At 41.8% G+C, this 16,982-nt stretch overlaps 1 protein-coding gene across 1 annotated transcript in view; it reads right to left on the bottom strand.

Moving 5' to 3' along the window:
* Window positions 1-16,982, bottom strand: part of LOC310876360 (pleckstrin homology domain-containing family G member 3) — a 92,932-nt gene that overhangs the window by 27,361 nt on the left and 48,589 nt on the right. The window contains exons 5-10 of the mRNA XM_083789887.1: window positions 16,425-16,525; window positions 10,021-10,090; window positions 7,597-7,643; window positions 6,323-6,473; window positions 3,420-3,554; window positions 2,043-2,225 (exon numbers count right to left, since the gene is read on the bottom strand). Coding sequence (XP_083646013.1) covers window positions 2,043-2,225; window positions 3,420-3,554; window positions 6,323-6,473; window positions 7,597-7,643; window positions 10,021-10,090; window positions 16,425-16,525 — 687 coding nt within the window. The remainder of the gene's footprint in view (window positions 1-2,042; window positions 2,226-3,419; window positions 3,555-6,322; window positions 6,474-7,596; window positions 7,644-10,020; window positions 10,091-16,424; window positions 16,526-16,982) is intronic.

Raw genomic sequence — 16,982 nt, 5'->3', positions numbered from 1 at the left:
CACACACACACACACACACACACACACACACACACACACACACACACACACACACACACACACACACACACACACACACACACACACACACACACACACACACACACACACAGTATATAATATTAAATTATTATTATTATTATATGCATTCGTTTTGCCTTAGTAGTGCTGTTCGACCAACATAAAAGCGATACATAAAAATGCAATACATTTTTCCCCAATAGACGTTTCAAAAAGTATTTACGTAAAGACTAGGGCTGTCAAATGATTACAAATTTTAATCAGATTAATCACAGCTTCAAAATTAATTTAATCATGATTAATCACCATTCGAACTATGTCCAAAATATGCCATGTTTTCCTGTTTATTGTTGTGGAAATGGAAATATAAATGACAGAAAGCGGATATACATTAGTTTTGGAATGTTTTTTGTTTTCTAATGCATTTAGTATAGCCATATGTGAGCATTTGTAGGCCTAGCCTACACTTTGAGTTAAATGAACACTGGCTTTTGGCCATGTAGACTGGGGTCCCCCAGGAGGAAGTCACTAATGTTGCTCTGGAGAGGGAAGTCTGGAACACTCTGGTGGAGCTGTTGCCTAGAATGGCTAGAATGCGAGCTGATAGCTACACACTAGTAGTGTGTGTGTGTGTGTGTGTGTGTGTGTGTGTGTGTGTGTGTGTGTGTGTGTGTGCGTGTGTGTGTGTGTGAGTGTGTGTGTGTGACTGTGCAGTGTAGCCTAATGGGGCTTTGCTAGGCAGACAAAGTAACACAACAGAGTTACAGAATCAAACCACTTGTCAACACAACTACAATACACAAGCTATTCTCTGGTGTTGTTCAATCATGACTGTGTGCTACACAGTGACATATTTGTTATGCTCTGGATGTTCCTGAGCCGCTCGCACGGGCGCATGTTAGGGGGAACACTAAATGGTAAATGGTGCATTTATATAGCGCCTTTATCCAAGGCGCTTTACATAGATTGTGCATTACATTCACCCATTCACACACACATTCATACACCGATTGCGGCGGAAGCCATGCAAGGTACCAACCAGTACATCGGGAGCAATTTGGGGTTCAGTGTCTTGCCCAAGGACACTTCGACATGTAGACAGGAGGAGCCGGGATTCGAACCGCCGACCCATGGATCATTGGACGACCTGCTCTACCTCCTGAGCCACAGTCGCCCAACATGCGTTAATTGCGTTAAATATATTGTAACGCAATTAATTAACGCAATTAATTAACGCAATTAATTAACGCAATTAATTAACGCCGTTAACGCGTTATTTGTGGCAAAAAACTACTTTGTGGCTTTCCTTGACGGCCCATACAGCCACACAGAAAAGTCCTGTCTGATTGCATTAAACAACAATAAACAATGTTAAACTCACTTTGCTTACTTGCTTACTTACTTTGCCACTCGATGTGCCATTCACTTTAAGCATGCGCATACCCTCTATAAATACATTGGATTTAAGGGCTGAACAAATAATTAGAAAGAAGGAAAAAAGTTTCGGCCCAAATTTCTTTGTTTATTGTCATGATTTGTTGGTCAAATTTGAGTGGGGGGGCTGCCATTGGATTTTTTTGTTGAATTTTCTAAAACTAGACAAAAAGGGGACTAGTGGACAAGAGATCCAGTATGAGTCATTTTACACTTGGTTGTGTGCTGAAAAGAGCCGATCTACAAGCTCACAACGTGTCGCAGCGCGATACGTTGTGAGCTTGTAGATTGGCTATTTTTCAGCAAGTGTAAAATCAGTCACTACGACGGCATCAAGGCCCGCCAAAATACAGACTAGACTAACACCAAAACATTCCAGGTGACTAAAACTAAAATGAAAACTATCCAAGAGACTATATGACTAAAACTAAAGTAAGAAATCACACCCGTGTGAACTGAGTGGTGCAAAAAAGAAGAAAATTCTCATCAACTAGTCAACTAGTATCAACATAGTCGACTAGTGGATTTACTAGTCGACCAGTTGAATAGTCGACTACGGTAGTTGCTTAATGCCCTAATAGACGCACCGTTATGTGGGACTTGTAGACGTAGAGGTCTCCGCGGCGCTTGGCGATGAGCAGCATGCGCTCGAACAGGAAGAGGGTGCGCTCGTTTTTGGCGCGGGTCACCTTGAAGGTCCCCTCCAGCACCAGCTCTCCGTAGGTGGTCAGGTCGGCGCCCTTCCAGTTCAGCAGCAGGGACTGCACCTCCTGGTGGCCAAGCACAGCAATCACACCTTTAAAAAACCCACTCTTAAAAGACCTGGAAGCACTTTCTCATAAACATATTGTTTTGTACCCACACGTCTCCAGAATTGCCATTGCCAATGAAGGGAAAATGTACGTCATATGTAAATCAGCAAATCAGCTAACCAATCCTAGGCAACAGGCATTCTGATTGGCCAGTATGAGATGATGCGTGATGATGTACGATGCTAAGAGTGCCCCTCACTTCACATGGGTGTGATTTTTTACTTTAGCTGTGGAAAAATAGCAGATCTACAAGCTACCAGCTCGTAGATCTGCTATTTTTGGAAAAAATCTTTAAAATGTGGCGCAAATCTTTGAATATATATTATTTCACAGCGAACGTTTTTTAACTCAAATTCTTTGCTTCCCCCCAGAAGCAAAGATTTGAGTTAAAGAATATATGTTCAAAGATTTGCGCCACATTTTCACGATATTTCAAACAGATCTGCTGTTTTTCAATAGCTAAAGTATATCATAATGCTTAAAACACCAAAAGGTGTTCCTGTACAGAATGGGTTAACTCCCTCGTCCATGTCAAACTGGCCCTCTGTTTTTATAACCCCGTCTTAAGTATTTTTCTTTTCTTTTTTTGTTCCATTCCCAAGCTTTTAAGAGTTTTACTTGCATGAATTGTATTTGTGTCGCTTGAGTCCATATATTTGTGTTTCTTGTACTCTTTATTTGTGTGTGTGTGTGTGTGTGACTGTGTGTATGTGTGTGTGTGTGTGTGTGTGTGTGTGTGTGTGTGTGTGCGTTTAATGTTAGTCTAGTTTTAGTTAACTAAACATCATACGATTTTAGCCGACTAAATCTACAGTTGATTTAGTCGACTAACATGTATTTTGGCGGGCCTTTATGCCGTCGCAATGGCTGATTTTACACTTGCTGACAACGCGTCGTGCTGCGTCACGTTGTGAGCTTGTAGATCGGCTATTTTCAAGTGTCAAATGACTTATACTGGATCTCTTGTCCACTATAGTCCCTTCCTAACATTTTAGTGTAGTTTTTATCTGTTGACGAAATTGTCAATATATTTAGTCTAACTTTTAGTCATCATGGCTTAGTTTTCATTTAGTTTCCATTTAGTTTTCGTCAGTGAAAAAAGGTAGTCGACGAACATTTTTCATCTTAGTTTTAGTGTGTGTGTATGTGCACCTGCAGTCTAACAGAGTGCTCATGCTTCCTCTTCATGTCGTTGATGTACCAGGCCACTCCCGTCATGGTGTAGATGGCCTCCTGCACCACCTCGTAGCCCTCCTCCTCCTCCGGGTCAAAGTGCTTCGCTATCTCCTGCACTCACGCACAAGCACGCACACGCACACGCACACACACACACACACACACACACACACACACACACACACAGGACGTACGGGAACCTCTTTTTGGTGTTTTTTAAGCATTATTATACATGTTATACTTTAGCTATTGAAAATTGTGAAAATGTGAAAATGTGGCGCAAATCTTTGAATATATATTATTTCACAGCGAACGTTTTTAACTCAAATCATTGCTTCTGCGGGGGGTCCCTGGAACGGCATATTTTCAGATGGGGGGGTCGCGGCAAAATAGGACAGATAATTCTGGGGCTCCTTGACATGGAAAAAGGTTGAGCACCACTGACATAGAAACATAGGTTTTTCAGAAAACCGTTAGGATTTTGTAGAATCTAGTGTCAGGTCTAAATGGGTTAAAAATAAACAAATAAAACACCTTTCATCAGCTGTTTACACCTACTGGCTCTTTTTTCAGCTTCTTCCTCTGTACACGTTTCACGAAAGCAGAATTAAACTAGAACTGCACTCTGTCGAGTGCATACTTGCTTGTTGCACACTAGTAGGCCATAAATGGCCAACTAGTGCGCAAGCAGAGCGCGCAAGTCCTTTCGACCGCTGTAAACTGTCAAATCTCAGTATCTCTGTGAAGGAACGTTTGAAATGTATAATTTTTTGATGTAACTATTTGCTACCTACCTACTTTATGCATATAAACACCTAGTATTATTAAGTATGATTCAAGTTTCTATCTATATAAGTTTGGGTGAAGAGCTAGTCATACATATACACACCACGTACTCTGGTCCCAGCAGATCAGGCACAATTTGCTATTTTATTTTTACTGATTATGTATATAGTATACGTATGACTAGCTCTAAATGATGACGTAATAAATATATATAGTATATATATAGTATATAGGCATATACTATATACGTATACATATATACTCTATACTCTATACTGTATAAAGTGTGTAGTTGTAAGTTGATTAGCGGTATACTGTGGTTACTTTGCGCCAAAAACCGTGACAGCTGTCCCGCCATTTGATGTTTATGCAAGAAAACAGCAAATCTGTGCCTGGTTTGCTGGGACTAAATGACCACAAATGACCATATTTCTTACGTCATCATTAAGAGCTAGTCATACATATACACAACACGTACTCTGGTCCCAGCAGATCAGGCACAATTTGCTATTTTATTTTTACTGATTATGTATATAGTATACGTATGACTAGCTCTAAATGATGACGTAAGAAATATGGTCATTTGTGGTCATTTGGTCCCAGCAAAACAGGCACAGATTTGATGTTTTTCTGCATAAACATCGAAAGGCGGGACAGCTGTCACGGCGGAAGAGACCGGGCGAAAACATTACTTGCGCGCTCTGCTTGCGCAAGTAATAATCCAGGTTTGATCAAAAAGCCTGCTTCCGTACAGCCTGGTATATTCTGTCCCACTAAAGCCAAGCCGAGGCTGAAGAAGGAGCACATTTTGTCGAGCCAGGATCATAAAGCCTGGCTGAATTATTTCAGAAGACCATGAGCTCCATCGTAGATTCCTTGACTGTAACTATAAATAATCAAAGAACCAAAGACCAGAGTGGCGTTCTTGCGTCCCGTCCCACTTCATTCAGGATGCATGGCTGCCCCCAAATCGATAGGTTTCGTGAAACAGGCCCCTGCATGACTAGTCTAAGATTTAGACTCTCATTATAGATGTATTTTATCCGGTTTTGACATTTTTCAATCTATAGGAGAGTCTACAGTATGTCCGTGGACGTTGCAGGGACACCAGCAGAGCTCCGGCAACTGCTTTGGACTGCTTTGGATGCCCCAAATAGAGGGGCTTGTGCAGGCCCAGGCCGTGGCGTAACGGTCTGGGCACCGGACTGGTAATCCAGTCGCAGTGTGCCGCGGGTTCGACTCCCGGACCCGACACGGCCTTTATACCGCATGTCATCCCCCCATCTCTCTCCCGTTTCCTGTCAGCCTACTATCTATCCCTTAAAAAATCAATAAAAGGCGTAAGCCGCAAAAAAATATCTTAAAAAAAAAAAAAAAAAAAAAGAGGGGCTTGTGCAATGCACTATTATCCATTATCCCCCCCCCCCCCCCTTTCACCAGATGTACTCTCTTCACTACGTCCGACAGAAACCACAGTTCAATTAGACGTTCAAATACCTGCAGTATAGTAAGTAATGGTATTTAACCCATTTTGGACTGAGGTCGATAAAAAAGGCTTCTAAATAAATAAATAAAATCTGAAAAACCTATATTTCTATGTCAGTGGTGCTCAACCTTTTCCATGTCAAGGACCCCCAGAATGATCTCTATTGGGCCACGGACCCCCAGCTCGAAATATGTAGTTCCAGGAACACCCCCCAACCAGAAGCAAATATTTTAGTTAAAATGTTCGCTCTGAAATATATATTCAATGATTATATATACAATTACAATTTATGAATTTAGCAGACGCTCTTAATCCAGAGCGATTTACATTAAGCAAGAACAAAAAGCATGGCAATGCATCACATACATAAAAAGGTAGTTATCATGAATCACACATAAGCTAAGAACGTAACAGTGGAATATACTTTATAGTGCTATATGTCTACATAAAATGCTATAAGTCTACATTAAAATGCTATCTAAGTTGCATAAGTGCATTGGGGCCTTTGCATACGCCCGTAAGGTCGTCGGGGGTATATAGGGCAAGTGCTACGGGCCATGATGGAGTCTGAAGACGTGGGTTTTCAGACTACGGCGGAAGACATTACCTGCAGTAGTAGGTGGTACTTGAGGATCCTCTGGACAGGTTTCAGGAGGTAGGATCCCAGAGGGAGAGAGCGTTTCAGCGTGGCCTGGCGCTCCCGGAAGAACTTAGCCAGAGACTTGTTCCTCATGCACTCTGTCAGGGCAGCCACGGAACTACAGGGGCATGGAGGGGGGGTGGTGCATGGGCGGACAGACAGACAGACAGACAGTACTAATTCAGCAGCAGTAACATTAGCGTTTTCTCTCAGTCAGTTGATTCTTCATATCCATATGAGTGAAACGGCCGGGATGACATGTTTATTTTTCAAACACAGTTCTTATATGAGGCGATCTAAAATGTAACGCTTGGATTTGCGCCCTCTACCGATATTGACGTCAGACTTCCGGTGCTCTATCCAGAGAGACTTACAGTAAGCAAGAACAAGACAAGGTAAAACACATCATATACATAGAAATAGTCATCAAGGATCATGACGTAAGCTACAGTAAGAACCTAACATCCATCTAACTATGATCATACACTATAATGCTATGTCTACATAAAAAATGCTATCTGAATTGCATAAGTTTAGCCTTTGCATACGCCATGCATCGAGGCTAGTGCAAGCGCTACGGTCTAAGGTGGAGTCCGAAGAGGTGGGTTTTCAGACTACAGACATGCATAAAGTGTCGTGCTAATCACAGCTATAACAATAGCAACTGGAGGCAGGGTTGGCAAAAGGGCCTTTAAGTAGAATGTAGTGGTTTAGTGGATGGTTGGTGCAGTACTGTGTGTAGATGTGTGTCAGTCTAGTCAGTGTTGTTTTGGCAGCACATGAATAGTTTTCACTTAGTTTTAGTCACAATTTAGTCACCTGGAATGTTTTAGTGTCTAGTTTTAGTCGACTAAATGTCATACGATTTTAGTGGACTAAATCTACAGTTGGTTTAGTCGACTAAAACGTTTGGCGGGCCTTGATGCCGTCGTGATGGCTGATTTTACACTTATGATTTTACACAAAATAGCAGATCTACAAGCGAGCTTGTAGATCTGCTATTTTCAGCACGCAACCAAGTGTACAATGACTTATACTGGATCTCTTGTCCACTAGTCCCTTCCTAACATTGTAGTCTAGTTTTTATTTGCTGATGGAATTGTCAATATATTTTGTCATCATAGCTCAGTTTTCATTGAGTTTACATTCAGTTTTCGTCAGTGAAAAAAAGGTAGTCGACGGACATTTCTCGTCTTAGATTTAGTCAAGGAAATAAACACTGGTGTCAGTAGTATACTTACTTAGGGTAGTTGGTGCAGTACTGCGTGTAGATGTCAAAGTCCTCCGTCTACAAGCAGAGACACAGAGTTCACACAGAGTTAGTCGATTATTCAACTAGTCCAGGGGTTCTCAACGTTTTTGGCCGGGGACCCCCGGAGATGCTTTGGCAGTGTGTCTCGGCCCCCGCCCCCACAATATAAATTGACTGCTACAAATAACCTTAATAATAGAGACAATACACCATAAATAAATACTGAAACCAGATCTAATCATTAGGGCTGGGGTATGTATGTACTATAGAGAGCACCGAAGTCTGACGTCACTTTCAGTAGAGGGTGCCAGTACACAAGTTCATGTATTTTTGAGTGGTGCAACCACTCCTACAACCAGGAATGTCCGTATCATGTATCCGTCAAGAGCACGAGTGGTGTGCGCATGCGTGAAATTGAAACGACAGAAGTATGTGACATGGCTGCCACCTGCTGGACGCAAATCCAACTGCTGACTGTCTAGGTTCATTGATATCCATAATAAAGCAGAGAGAGAGAGAGAGAGAGAGAGAGAGAGAGAGAGGAGGGGGGGGGGGGGGAGAGAGAGGGGAGTTGCACCACTCGGTTGCACCACTCGGTTCACACAGGTGTGATTTTTTTAGTTGCATTGAAATCCCCATTTTAGACATTTAGGTATTTTAGATCGCTTCATATAAGAACTGTGTTTGAAAAATACTCCGGTGCTCTATATGTAAACTCTTAATTTCCATTTCCCAGCCATTCAGTTGCAAAAAACTATTTTGGGACCGCCCCAAAATAATGTGGCGACCCCCCGAGGGGTCGCGACCCACATGTTGAGAACTCCTGAACTAGTCGACTAGTAAATCCACTAGTCGACCTTGTTGGTACTAGTTGACTAGTTTTTTTTCTCTTGATTTTGTAGGCCTCAAGATCAGGTAGATTATAGTTATAGTCACCAATGTACACTGTTTAAAATGTACAAATATTTATTTCCAAAACAAACAAAAAAAAAAATATATATATATATATATTTTTTAATAATAAACAACTAGTTTACTAGTCGACTATTACACTAGGCAACTAGTAAAAATGACTAGAAGTACATCATTGTGCTGTTCTCTTCTGATTATAACCTGGTCCTCACTATCAATGCTACATGATAGATCAGGGGGCGGCCCACCACCTTCACTTAATGCGGCACAGCATGTTAATAGCATGTTATCAAAATGTTATTGTCTTTTTTGTGTCCAATGTAGTTATGTTAACGGTTCATACAGTTAACATAACTATAACTAAATGCATTTGAAATTCAAAAGGTTACTTTTCAGGATTCCAATTCAAAAATAGCAAAATTATTATTCAGGTTTTCAATTCAAATATAGCAAAAAAAATAGCTGATCTTCAAGCTCGAAACGCGTCGCATCTGCGACGCGCTTTGAGCTTGTAGATCGGCTTGTAGATCGAGCTTGTAGATTGGCTGTTTTTGCTACCTACGACAGTAATATGCACTGTGGCCCCTCTGGAGTGAGTGTGGAAATATATTGGCCCTCGCCATCGTCAAATCATATTTCAAATCATATTTGAACTACATGATGGGACCCCCAATGCACTTCAGTTCATACATAGTGAACATTAGCATAATTTGCTCATTTTAACTCACTATGATGATGAGCACAGAGCACTTTATTATGAGCATCTAAAAATAAAATAAATTTGTCTCAGTCTAAGGAGTCTTCCTTCATTGTTTTCCTCCATGCAGCGAGCAAGTCATTTTTGTTAATCATACAATAAAGGCCCAGGCCGTAGCGTAACGGTCTGGGCACCGGACTGGTAATCCAGTCGCAGTGTGCCGCAGGTTCGACTCCCGGACCCGACACGGCCTTTACTGCATGTCATCCCCCATCTCTCTCCCGTTTCCTGTCAGCCTACTGTCTGTCCCTTCAAAAATCAATAAAAGGCGTAAGCCGCAAAAAAATATTTAAAAAAATAATAATCATACAATAGAAAACATGAATGTATAGAATAATGTCAGTCTGATGGTCTAAACCAGTGGCTCCCAAAGTGGGGTCCCGGGACCCCCAGGGGATCGCCAAATTATTTTGGGGGGGTCCCCAAATTATATTTAAAAAAAAACATGCAACTGCATGGCTGGAAAGTGGAAATGATGAATGAATATACATATAGTACACATAGTACATGCATACACCTTCCCTAATGATTACATCTGGTTTCAGTATTTATTTATGGTGTATTGTCTCTATTATTAAGGTTATTGTAGCAGTCAATATATATATTGGGCGGCGGGGCGGGGGTCCTGAGACATTGCCAAAGCATTTCTGGGGGTCCCCGGCCAAAAACGTTGAGAACCCCTGGCCTATAGAAACACTATGAACATATGAATATAGCATAATGATGTCATTCTCCTGGTCTGACCTTCATGACGAAACAGCGGGCCACGGCCACTGGGTCGTTGTCACACAGATCCAATGACTGGAGCAGCTCACTGCAACACACAGCCAATATAGGAACAGAGGAAGCACATGCAGCCTGCAGTCAGAGGCCAGAGGAACACACAGCCAACAGGAACAGAGGAAACACCCAGCCAATAGGCCAGAGGGACAGGTATAGATACATAGTATAGGGCCCTGGTCTATTTCACTGTTTGACACCACAGTTAACATTGAAGGGCAACCACGTTCAACCTTTTGACCTGCATAGCATTTTAGACAATAACATTCCAAATATTATACTGTATATATATATATATATATCGGTGACATCGGTGTATGAATGTGTGTGTGAATGGGTGAATGTAATGCACAATCTATGTAAAGTGCCTAGGATAAAGGCGCTATGTAAATGTACCATTTACCATGGTGGTGTTACGGTGACATTGGCGACCTGCTGAAATATGTGACAACCATGTAGACAATTACATAATGTCAGTGTCCAAATGTGAATCGTTGCAGTTTGTTCATTAGCCGAGTTCAACCTAGCTGTATTTAGGCCACGTCTTTAAAGACCTCCATATAAGTCCACAAGATGGTCACATATTATTTCATCAGGTCACCAATTTCACCATAATTTGCCATGCTGGAGTGATCGAGTGTGAGTGAGCGATAGCTAAATCCCAATACCGCAACTTTCACACTCGCTCACTCTCCTCGCGTCCTCCACTCGCTCCTCGGCTCTGCCCCCAGCGAGGAGGAGAGGATTCGATGCGAGGACAGAGTGGTGGTCGAATTTTCCTCTAGAATCGGAATGTACTACGCTGTCATTTCAAAGCGACGGCACATTCCGCGATCACTAATGATGTGTATCAATTCAATTCAATTAAAATGGCTTTATTGGCATGGGAAAACATACGTTAACATTGCCAAAGCAAAAGTGGTGGAACAATAGTGTCACACAGCTGGATCACTGGAACTCCGAACAGAGCCGTGCAGTCTACAGAATAGACAATTCATCATTTTGTGCATGTAACCGAGGGTCCGAGGCCAATGTGTATGTATTGGTAACATGTGCAAGGCAAGGCAATTTATTCCTGAAATAGTGAATAAGCGCCAGGATGCGCACACGTATAAATCACCCCCCTCCTCCGACAGTCAGTCCTCCTCCGCGGTCTTTGCAAATAACGGACACTATAACAGGAATTAGGTATAGTCTCTCTGACTTACATATTCAGTTCAGTCCACATATAAATAAATACATTTTTGTCACCGTCATTCATAGCAGTCTGTGCATTCAGGCATGCACAGAGATAAATTAACTATAGGTTTTGAAGTGCGCACAATATAGCCGGCCTAATTTATATATCCTACTTTTATTATGCTTATATCACACAACGCAATAAAGCCAGTGGCTTGTTGTGGTCCTTTCACTTTAACATATGTAGGCTAGATAGGCTACTTTATCATTCTGAAGCTCTATTCATTCAGCGAAAATGTGTCTCTTCAACAAACAGCAAAGCTTTTTAGTGTGTGCACGCACGCACAGTGCGTGCATGTTGGCCGTTGGGTCAGCGACTTCAGCCAGTCAGCCGGCCGGCAGCTAGTGGATGGGGGGGGGTGCGCATAGCGCATCAGGTTTCAAGCAGTGTTTTCTGTGTCACATGTGGAGGAGGCGGACTTATGTCACTGGATAAGGAAAAAAACATGTACACGTGATGCGGAAATCCGCTGCGAGGAGACAAAACACCCCACCGAGCCTGCACCTGATGTACACTCGCTCTATGCGGTCTCGGAGAGCCCACTCGGCTCCTCCACTCGTAGGTAGAGCAGGTCGTCCAATGATCCGTGGGTCGGCGGTTCGAATCCCTGCTCCTCCTCCTGTCCACATGTCGATGTGTCCTTGGGCAAGACACTGAACCCTACATTGCCTCCAGTGAGTCGGTCGATGTGAGCTCGCCACACCATTGGTGTGTGAATGTGGGAAGCGAGGACGCTGGCGTCGACTGTTCGCCGCTTCACCTCCCAATGTATGAATTAATGAACTGTTGTAAAGCGCTTTGAGCACTTGGAAAAGCGCTATAAAAATGATGCAATTCATTAATTAAAAATGTTTTTACAGTGTTTGACAGTTAAACTTAACAAGAGTTTAAAATCACACCTCATGGCAAGATGCCCACACCAAACCACACACACACACACACACAGTCCTTGTGAGTTTCCATGCAATGTGTGCACAGCAACACACAGTGAGTGTCACACTGTCACACTTACCGTCCCTGAGCTGTAGACACACACACACACACACACACACACACACACACACACACACACACACACACACACACACACACACACACACACACACACACACACACACACACACACACACACACACACACACACACACACACACACACACACACACACACACACACACACAGTTTTAACCCCTTCAACCCTGGTGTCCCTATTCCGGGACAAATCGTTTCCCCCACATCAATTTTTTTGGTCTACAGTGGAACCTTCAAAATATGGGTTTCACTGAAAAACGCAGGCAGTTAAGGAATAATGAATTAAAGGTGTAGTGAAACGGAAATGGTGGGCATTTTATTTTGAAGTTTCAGCTTGAAACGCTGGCTCTGAAGTTTCTGAACCAATCAGAGCGTCGCATCCCTCCAGGCTATGGGTCCTATAGGTCCGTCTCATGCACAGTGGTTTGTATACAAAGTCACGGAGAGAGAAAAAGCCAGGGGACATTTTTCTAACCTGTACACAACCTATATACATATTTTAGCGTGATGATTAGGTTGAAAACGAGGTTTAGGATTAGGTTGACATCCACTGTCTGGATGTCATCTTGAATTGGATTAAAAACGGAGGATTCCTGTAATCAGTAGCATGTGTTTCGACGGACGCGCAGATACAAATCAAATCAAACTGGTGAGCTTCATTTGTATTGGCTTTTATTGATATGGGCCTTGACACATCACGCAGCACGCTTTCAGGAAGTATAAATTTAAAAGAAATGTTTTATGGACGTTTGATATAAAAACACACAAATGAGAATTTGTCATTTCTTTTGGCATCCATCGTCAGGCATGCCCATATGATGATATGGTCTAAAAGTGTGAAAAACGTATTTTTTTCACTACAACTTTAATGAAAAGCTAATTGACGGTAGAACACGTGTGGCTAAATTTGACTGAGGGGCTGCCATTGGATTTTTTTGAATTTTCATTTTTCATGTCATATGAAAGCAGGGAATCATAGCTTCAATTTGACATATTAGTTTTGGAGATACGGCTTATAGAGTAATGTCTTGCAGAGAAGCAGCAATTTGAGTTCTGTGGACATTGAAGGGCACCTAGCTATATGTTATAACATTTATTTCATATTTACATGTGGATTTCAGCTCTGACATTTATTTGAGAAATGCTCTAGTATGTGTAGAGTCTGCCTGTGCTATTATTAGATCATTTTGGATAACATAAATAAATTCAGTTTTTCTCCTCTGGTGAAAAGCTGGAGGTCGCACAATGGCAGGCTTCTCAGTCAAATCTGGTCACACTTTCCCTCCCGTCCGCGAGTTGCCCGAGTTCTGTTTTCATTGTTCAACTTCCAGATGCACATTGGTACAGGACGCGCGCTTCATGGCGTCAACGACCGTGTGAGGTGCAGATAGACACAGCGACAATATGCCTCGTGTGAACGCAACATGAGGCTAAATGTCATCAAATGGTGGTCCGTGGCTCAAATGCCAAATAAATGATGGACCTTGATATGAAAAGGGTTGAAAACCCTTTTCATGTCATAGATGGGGATACTTTTTTTTAGTGGTGCAACCACTCCTACAACCAGGAATGTCCGTGTGTATCAGTCAAGAGCACGAGTGGTGTGCGCATGCGTGAAATTGGAACACGGGGTAATGCTGCGTGCGTGCATTTATTAATACCAGTAGGGGGTGCCAGAAACAGAGAGAGGGGTAGTGCTGAGAGAGAGAGAGAGAGAGAGAGGGAGAGAGATAGAGAGAGAGAGAGAGAGAGAGAGAGAGAGAGAGGGGGGAATTGCAACACTCGGTTCACACAGGTGTGATTTTTTATTGATAACGAGCACCTTGTCGATCAGGCTTATCAAGCTGGGTTCTTATCGAGCCCACTATTGAGCATTATTTTCCATTATATTGTGGAAAGACGGGAGAGACGACAATAGATTCTGAACAGAACCAGTATTTTTTTTTTATTGACCCTCTAAAATTAAATGAAGATGACACAAATATTTGCCTAAATGGTAGTGTTTAATGGCTTTATATTATGAATATGACTGTAAGGCTCAGGAACAGCTTCTTTCCTGTTGCTGTCTCGCTGCTGAACTCTGACCCCCCCCCCCCCCCCCCCCCAAGGACACTGAACTCTGACCCCCTTCCGTCCCTCCATCCCTCTACCCATCTGAACTCATGCTTATATTTATTAGCATGTTAACTCATACATAGTAAATGACAGTGGCAGTAGTTCAGCACAGGCTAACTTTGTTTTTAGAAAGATTAAAAAAAAGAAGAAAAAAAAAGAAAACGCCTGGATGGCTATTTGTTAAAATAAGTCAAATAAGTATTTGACCTAGAATGAGTTGTTAATGTGTGTAGGCTACCGTCACTTTCAAAGCGTAATGTTGTTCACCCGGACAGCACTCATGGTTGCCAGGTACACTTTTAGACCGACATGTTTGTACCTGCGTGGTCGATTAGATTTATTTCGCCTCTTGTCTCGATTGTTTTCCAATTTAGAACTGAAGACGATTCTTCTAAATCATGACAGTTTTCTGAAAAAACCTATGTTTCTACATCAGTGGTGCTCAAACTATTTCAAGAAAAATGTTCGTCGACTATACCTTTTCTCACTGACGAGAACTAAATGGAAACTAAATGAAAACTAAGCTATGACAACTAAAACTGAGACTAAATAAATTGACAATTTCGTCAACCAATAAAAACGAGACTAAAATGTTAGGAAGGGACTTAGTGGACAAGAGATCCAGTAGTAAGTAAAAGCGACAAGTCATTTTACACTTGGTTGCATGCTGAAAATAGCTGATCTGCGCATTTCAGCAAGTGTGAAATCAGCGATTTCGACGGCATAAAGGCCTGCCAAAACTCAGTCGACTAAATATTTTGTCGACTAAAACTTGACTAATACTAAAACATTACAGGTGACAAAAATATGAATAAAACTAAATTAAAGCTATTCAACAAGGCTATGACGAAAACTGAAATCAAAATGTCCTGTCAAAAATAACACTGCTCCATCAGCTTATGTTTTTTGTTTTTTTTCGGGTATAGATTGTGATCATAGATAGAAAATATATGGACAAATCGTTCTCCGGGTCTGAGATGAAGCCAGTCAGTCCTTGAATTGTAAATCGCCATCTTTCTAGTTTTTGGGCCGTTTGGGCCCAGCTGGCCATTGGCTGGCCCAGACAACGAGGTGGGACTTCCCCCCTTCTTCTTCTTCGTTGGTTTTTATTTTGACTTGAGCGGGGGGTGGATCCTGATCATAGCTAGCCCCGCCCCTCAGAACATACTCAACTTTATTCATTATTTTTAATAAATGGGACCATAATCTTTGAAAAATAATAATATGACATGAGAAATGAGACTTTAAACTAGTGACTGCAAGAAGAAAGTATTCATGACCATGTTTATTAAGGTAATACAGTCCAGGTGAAGTTGGGCCCAAATACATGGACCTCTATGGAGCTATGGGGTTTTTTGGGCCCAATGACAGCGCCACAACAGGCCATTATATGAACATTCAGGAAGTCAGGATTTCCTACTGGCTTCAGACACTATTGGCTACACTGACCCTTGATTGTGATGCAGTGTTGTTTTGGCAGCAAAGTTCTAATTTTGTTTTAGTCATAGTCTCTTGAAACATTTTCACTTAGTTTTAGTCACATTTTAGTCACCTGGAAAGTCTTAGTGTTAATCTAGTTTTAGTGGACTAAATATCATGAGATTTTAGTCTACTGAATCTACAGGTGATTTAGTCGACTAAATTGTATTTTGGCAGGCCTTGATGCCATCGTAATGACTGATTTTACACTTGTAAAACAAGGCGTCGCGTTGTGAGCTTGTAGATCGGCTATTTTCAGCATGCAACCAAGTGAAAAAGGACTTACACTGGATCTCTTGTCCAACATTTTAGTCTAGTTTATATTTGTTGACGAAATTGTCAATATATTTAGTCTTAGTCATCATAGCTTAGTTTTAATTTTGTCTTCATTTAGTTTCCGTCAGTGAACATTTTTCATCTTAGTTTTAAGTCTAGGAAATCGACACCGCTTGGGTGAATGATGTAACATGACAAACGTCACGGTGGGGTCATCCAGAATTACCTGTTGAACTCATAGATGTCCTCAATGTTCCCAAACAGAGAACACACCTGCTCCGGTCGGATCGTCAGCTCAGCCTGGTCGATGATGTGAGACAGGTAGTCCTGCAAGGCAGACAGGCAGATATATTAAATAAACTGTTGAGCAGTACTCATTGCAGGTTATGTATTCATTATGATCTATGTACTTTGCTCCTCCCTGCTCTGAATTCTTCAGTTTGTTTGTCGATGTGCTTCCTACATGTTTGGACAGACATGCAGGCTGGGCAAGATGTATTTGCGTGCCCAGTCTGGCCCTGTAAAACATACATGCTATTATCTATGTTGAGTGGGAAATGTTTATATAATATATATATATAAAAAATAAAAATACACTTTTCAGGATTCAAATTCCAATTACTAACCCATATACTGTAAGTCCGATGGAACCGATTCTACAAATGTCTAGTTAAATCCTTACTCGGTGCTGCTTTATGAGTTGACATGGAGTCAGTTTGACCCAAAATGAATAGGCAGAGATGGTACAAGTATGCCTAAATTCATATTTAGAAAATGTTTCAGA

This window comes from Protomyctophum parallelum, assembly GCF_964188405.1.
Source record: "Protomyctophum parallelum genome assembly, chromosome: 19".
In the NCBI taxonomy this organism is placed as follows: Eukaryota; Metazoa; Chordata; class Actinopteri; order Myctophiformes; family Myctophidae; genus Protomyctophum; species Protomyctophum parallelum.
This window is presented reverse-complemented; position numbering and strand designations above follow the sequence as displayed.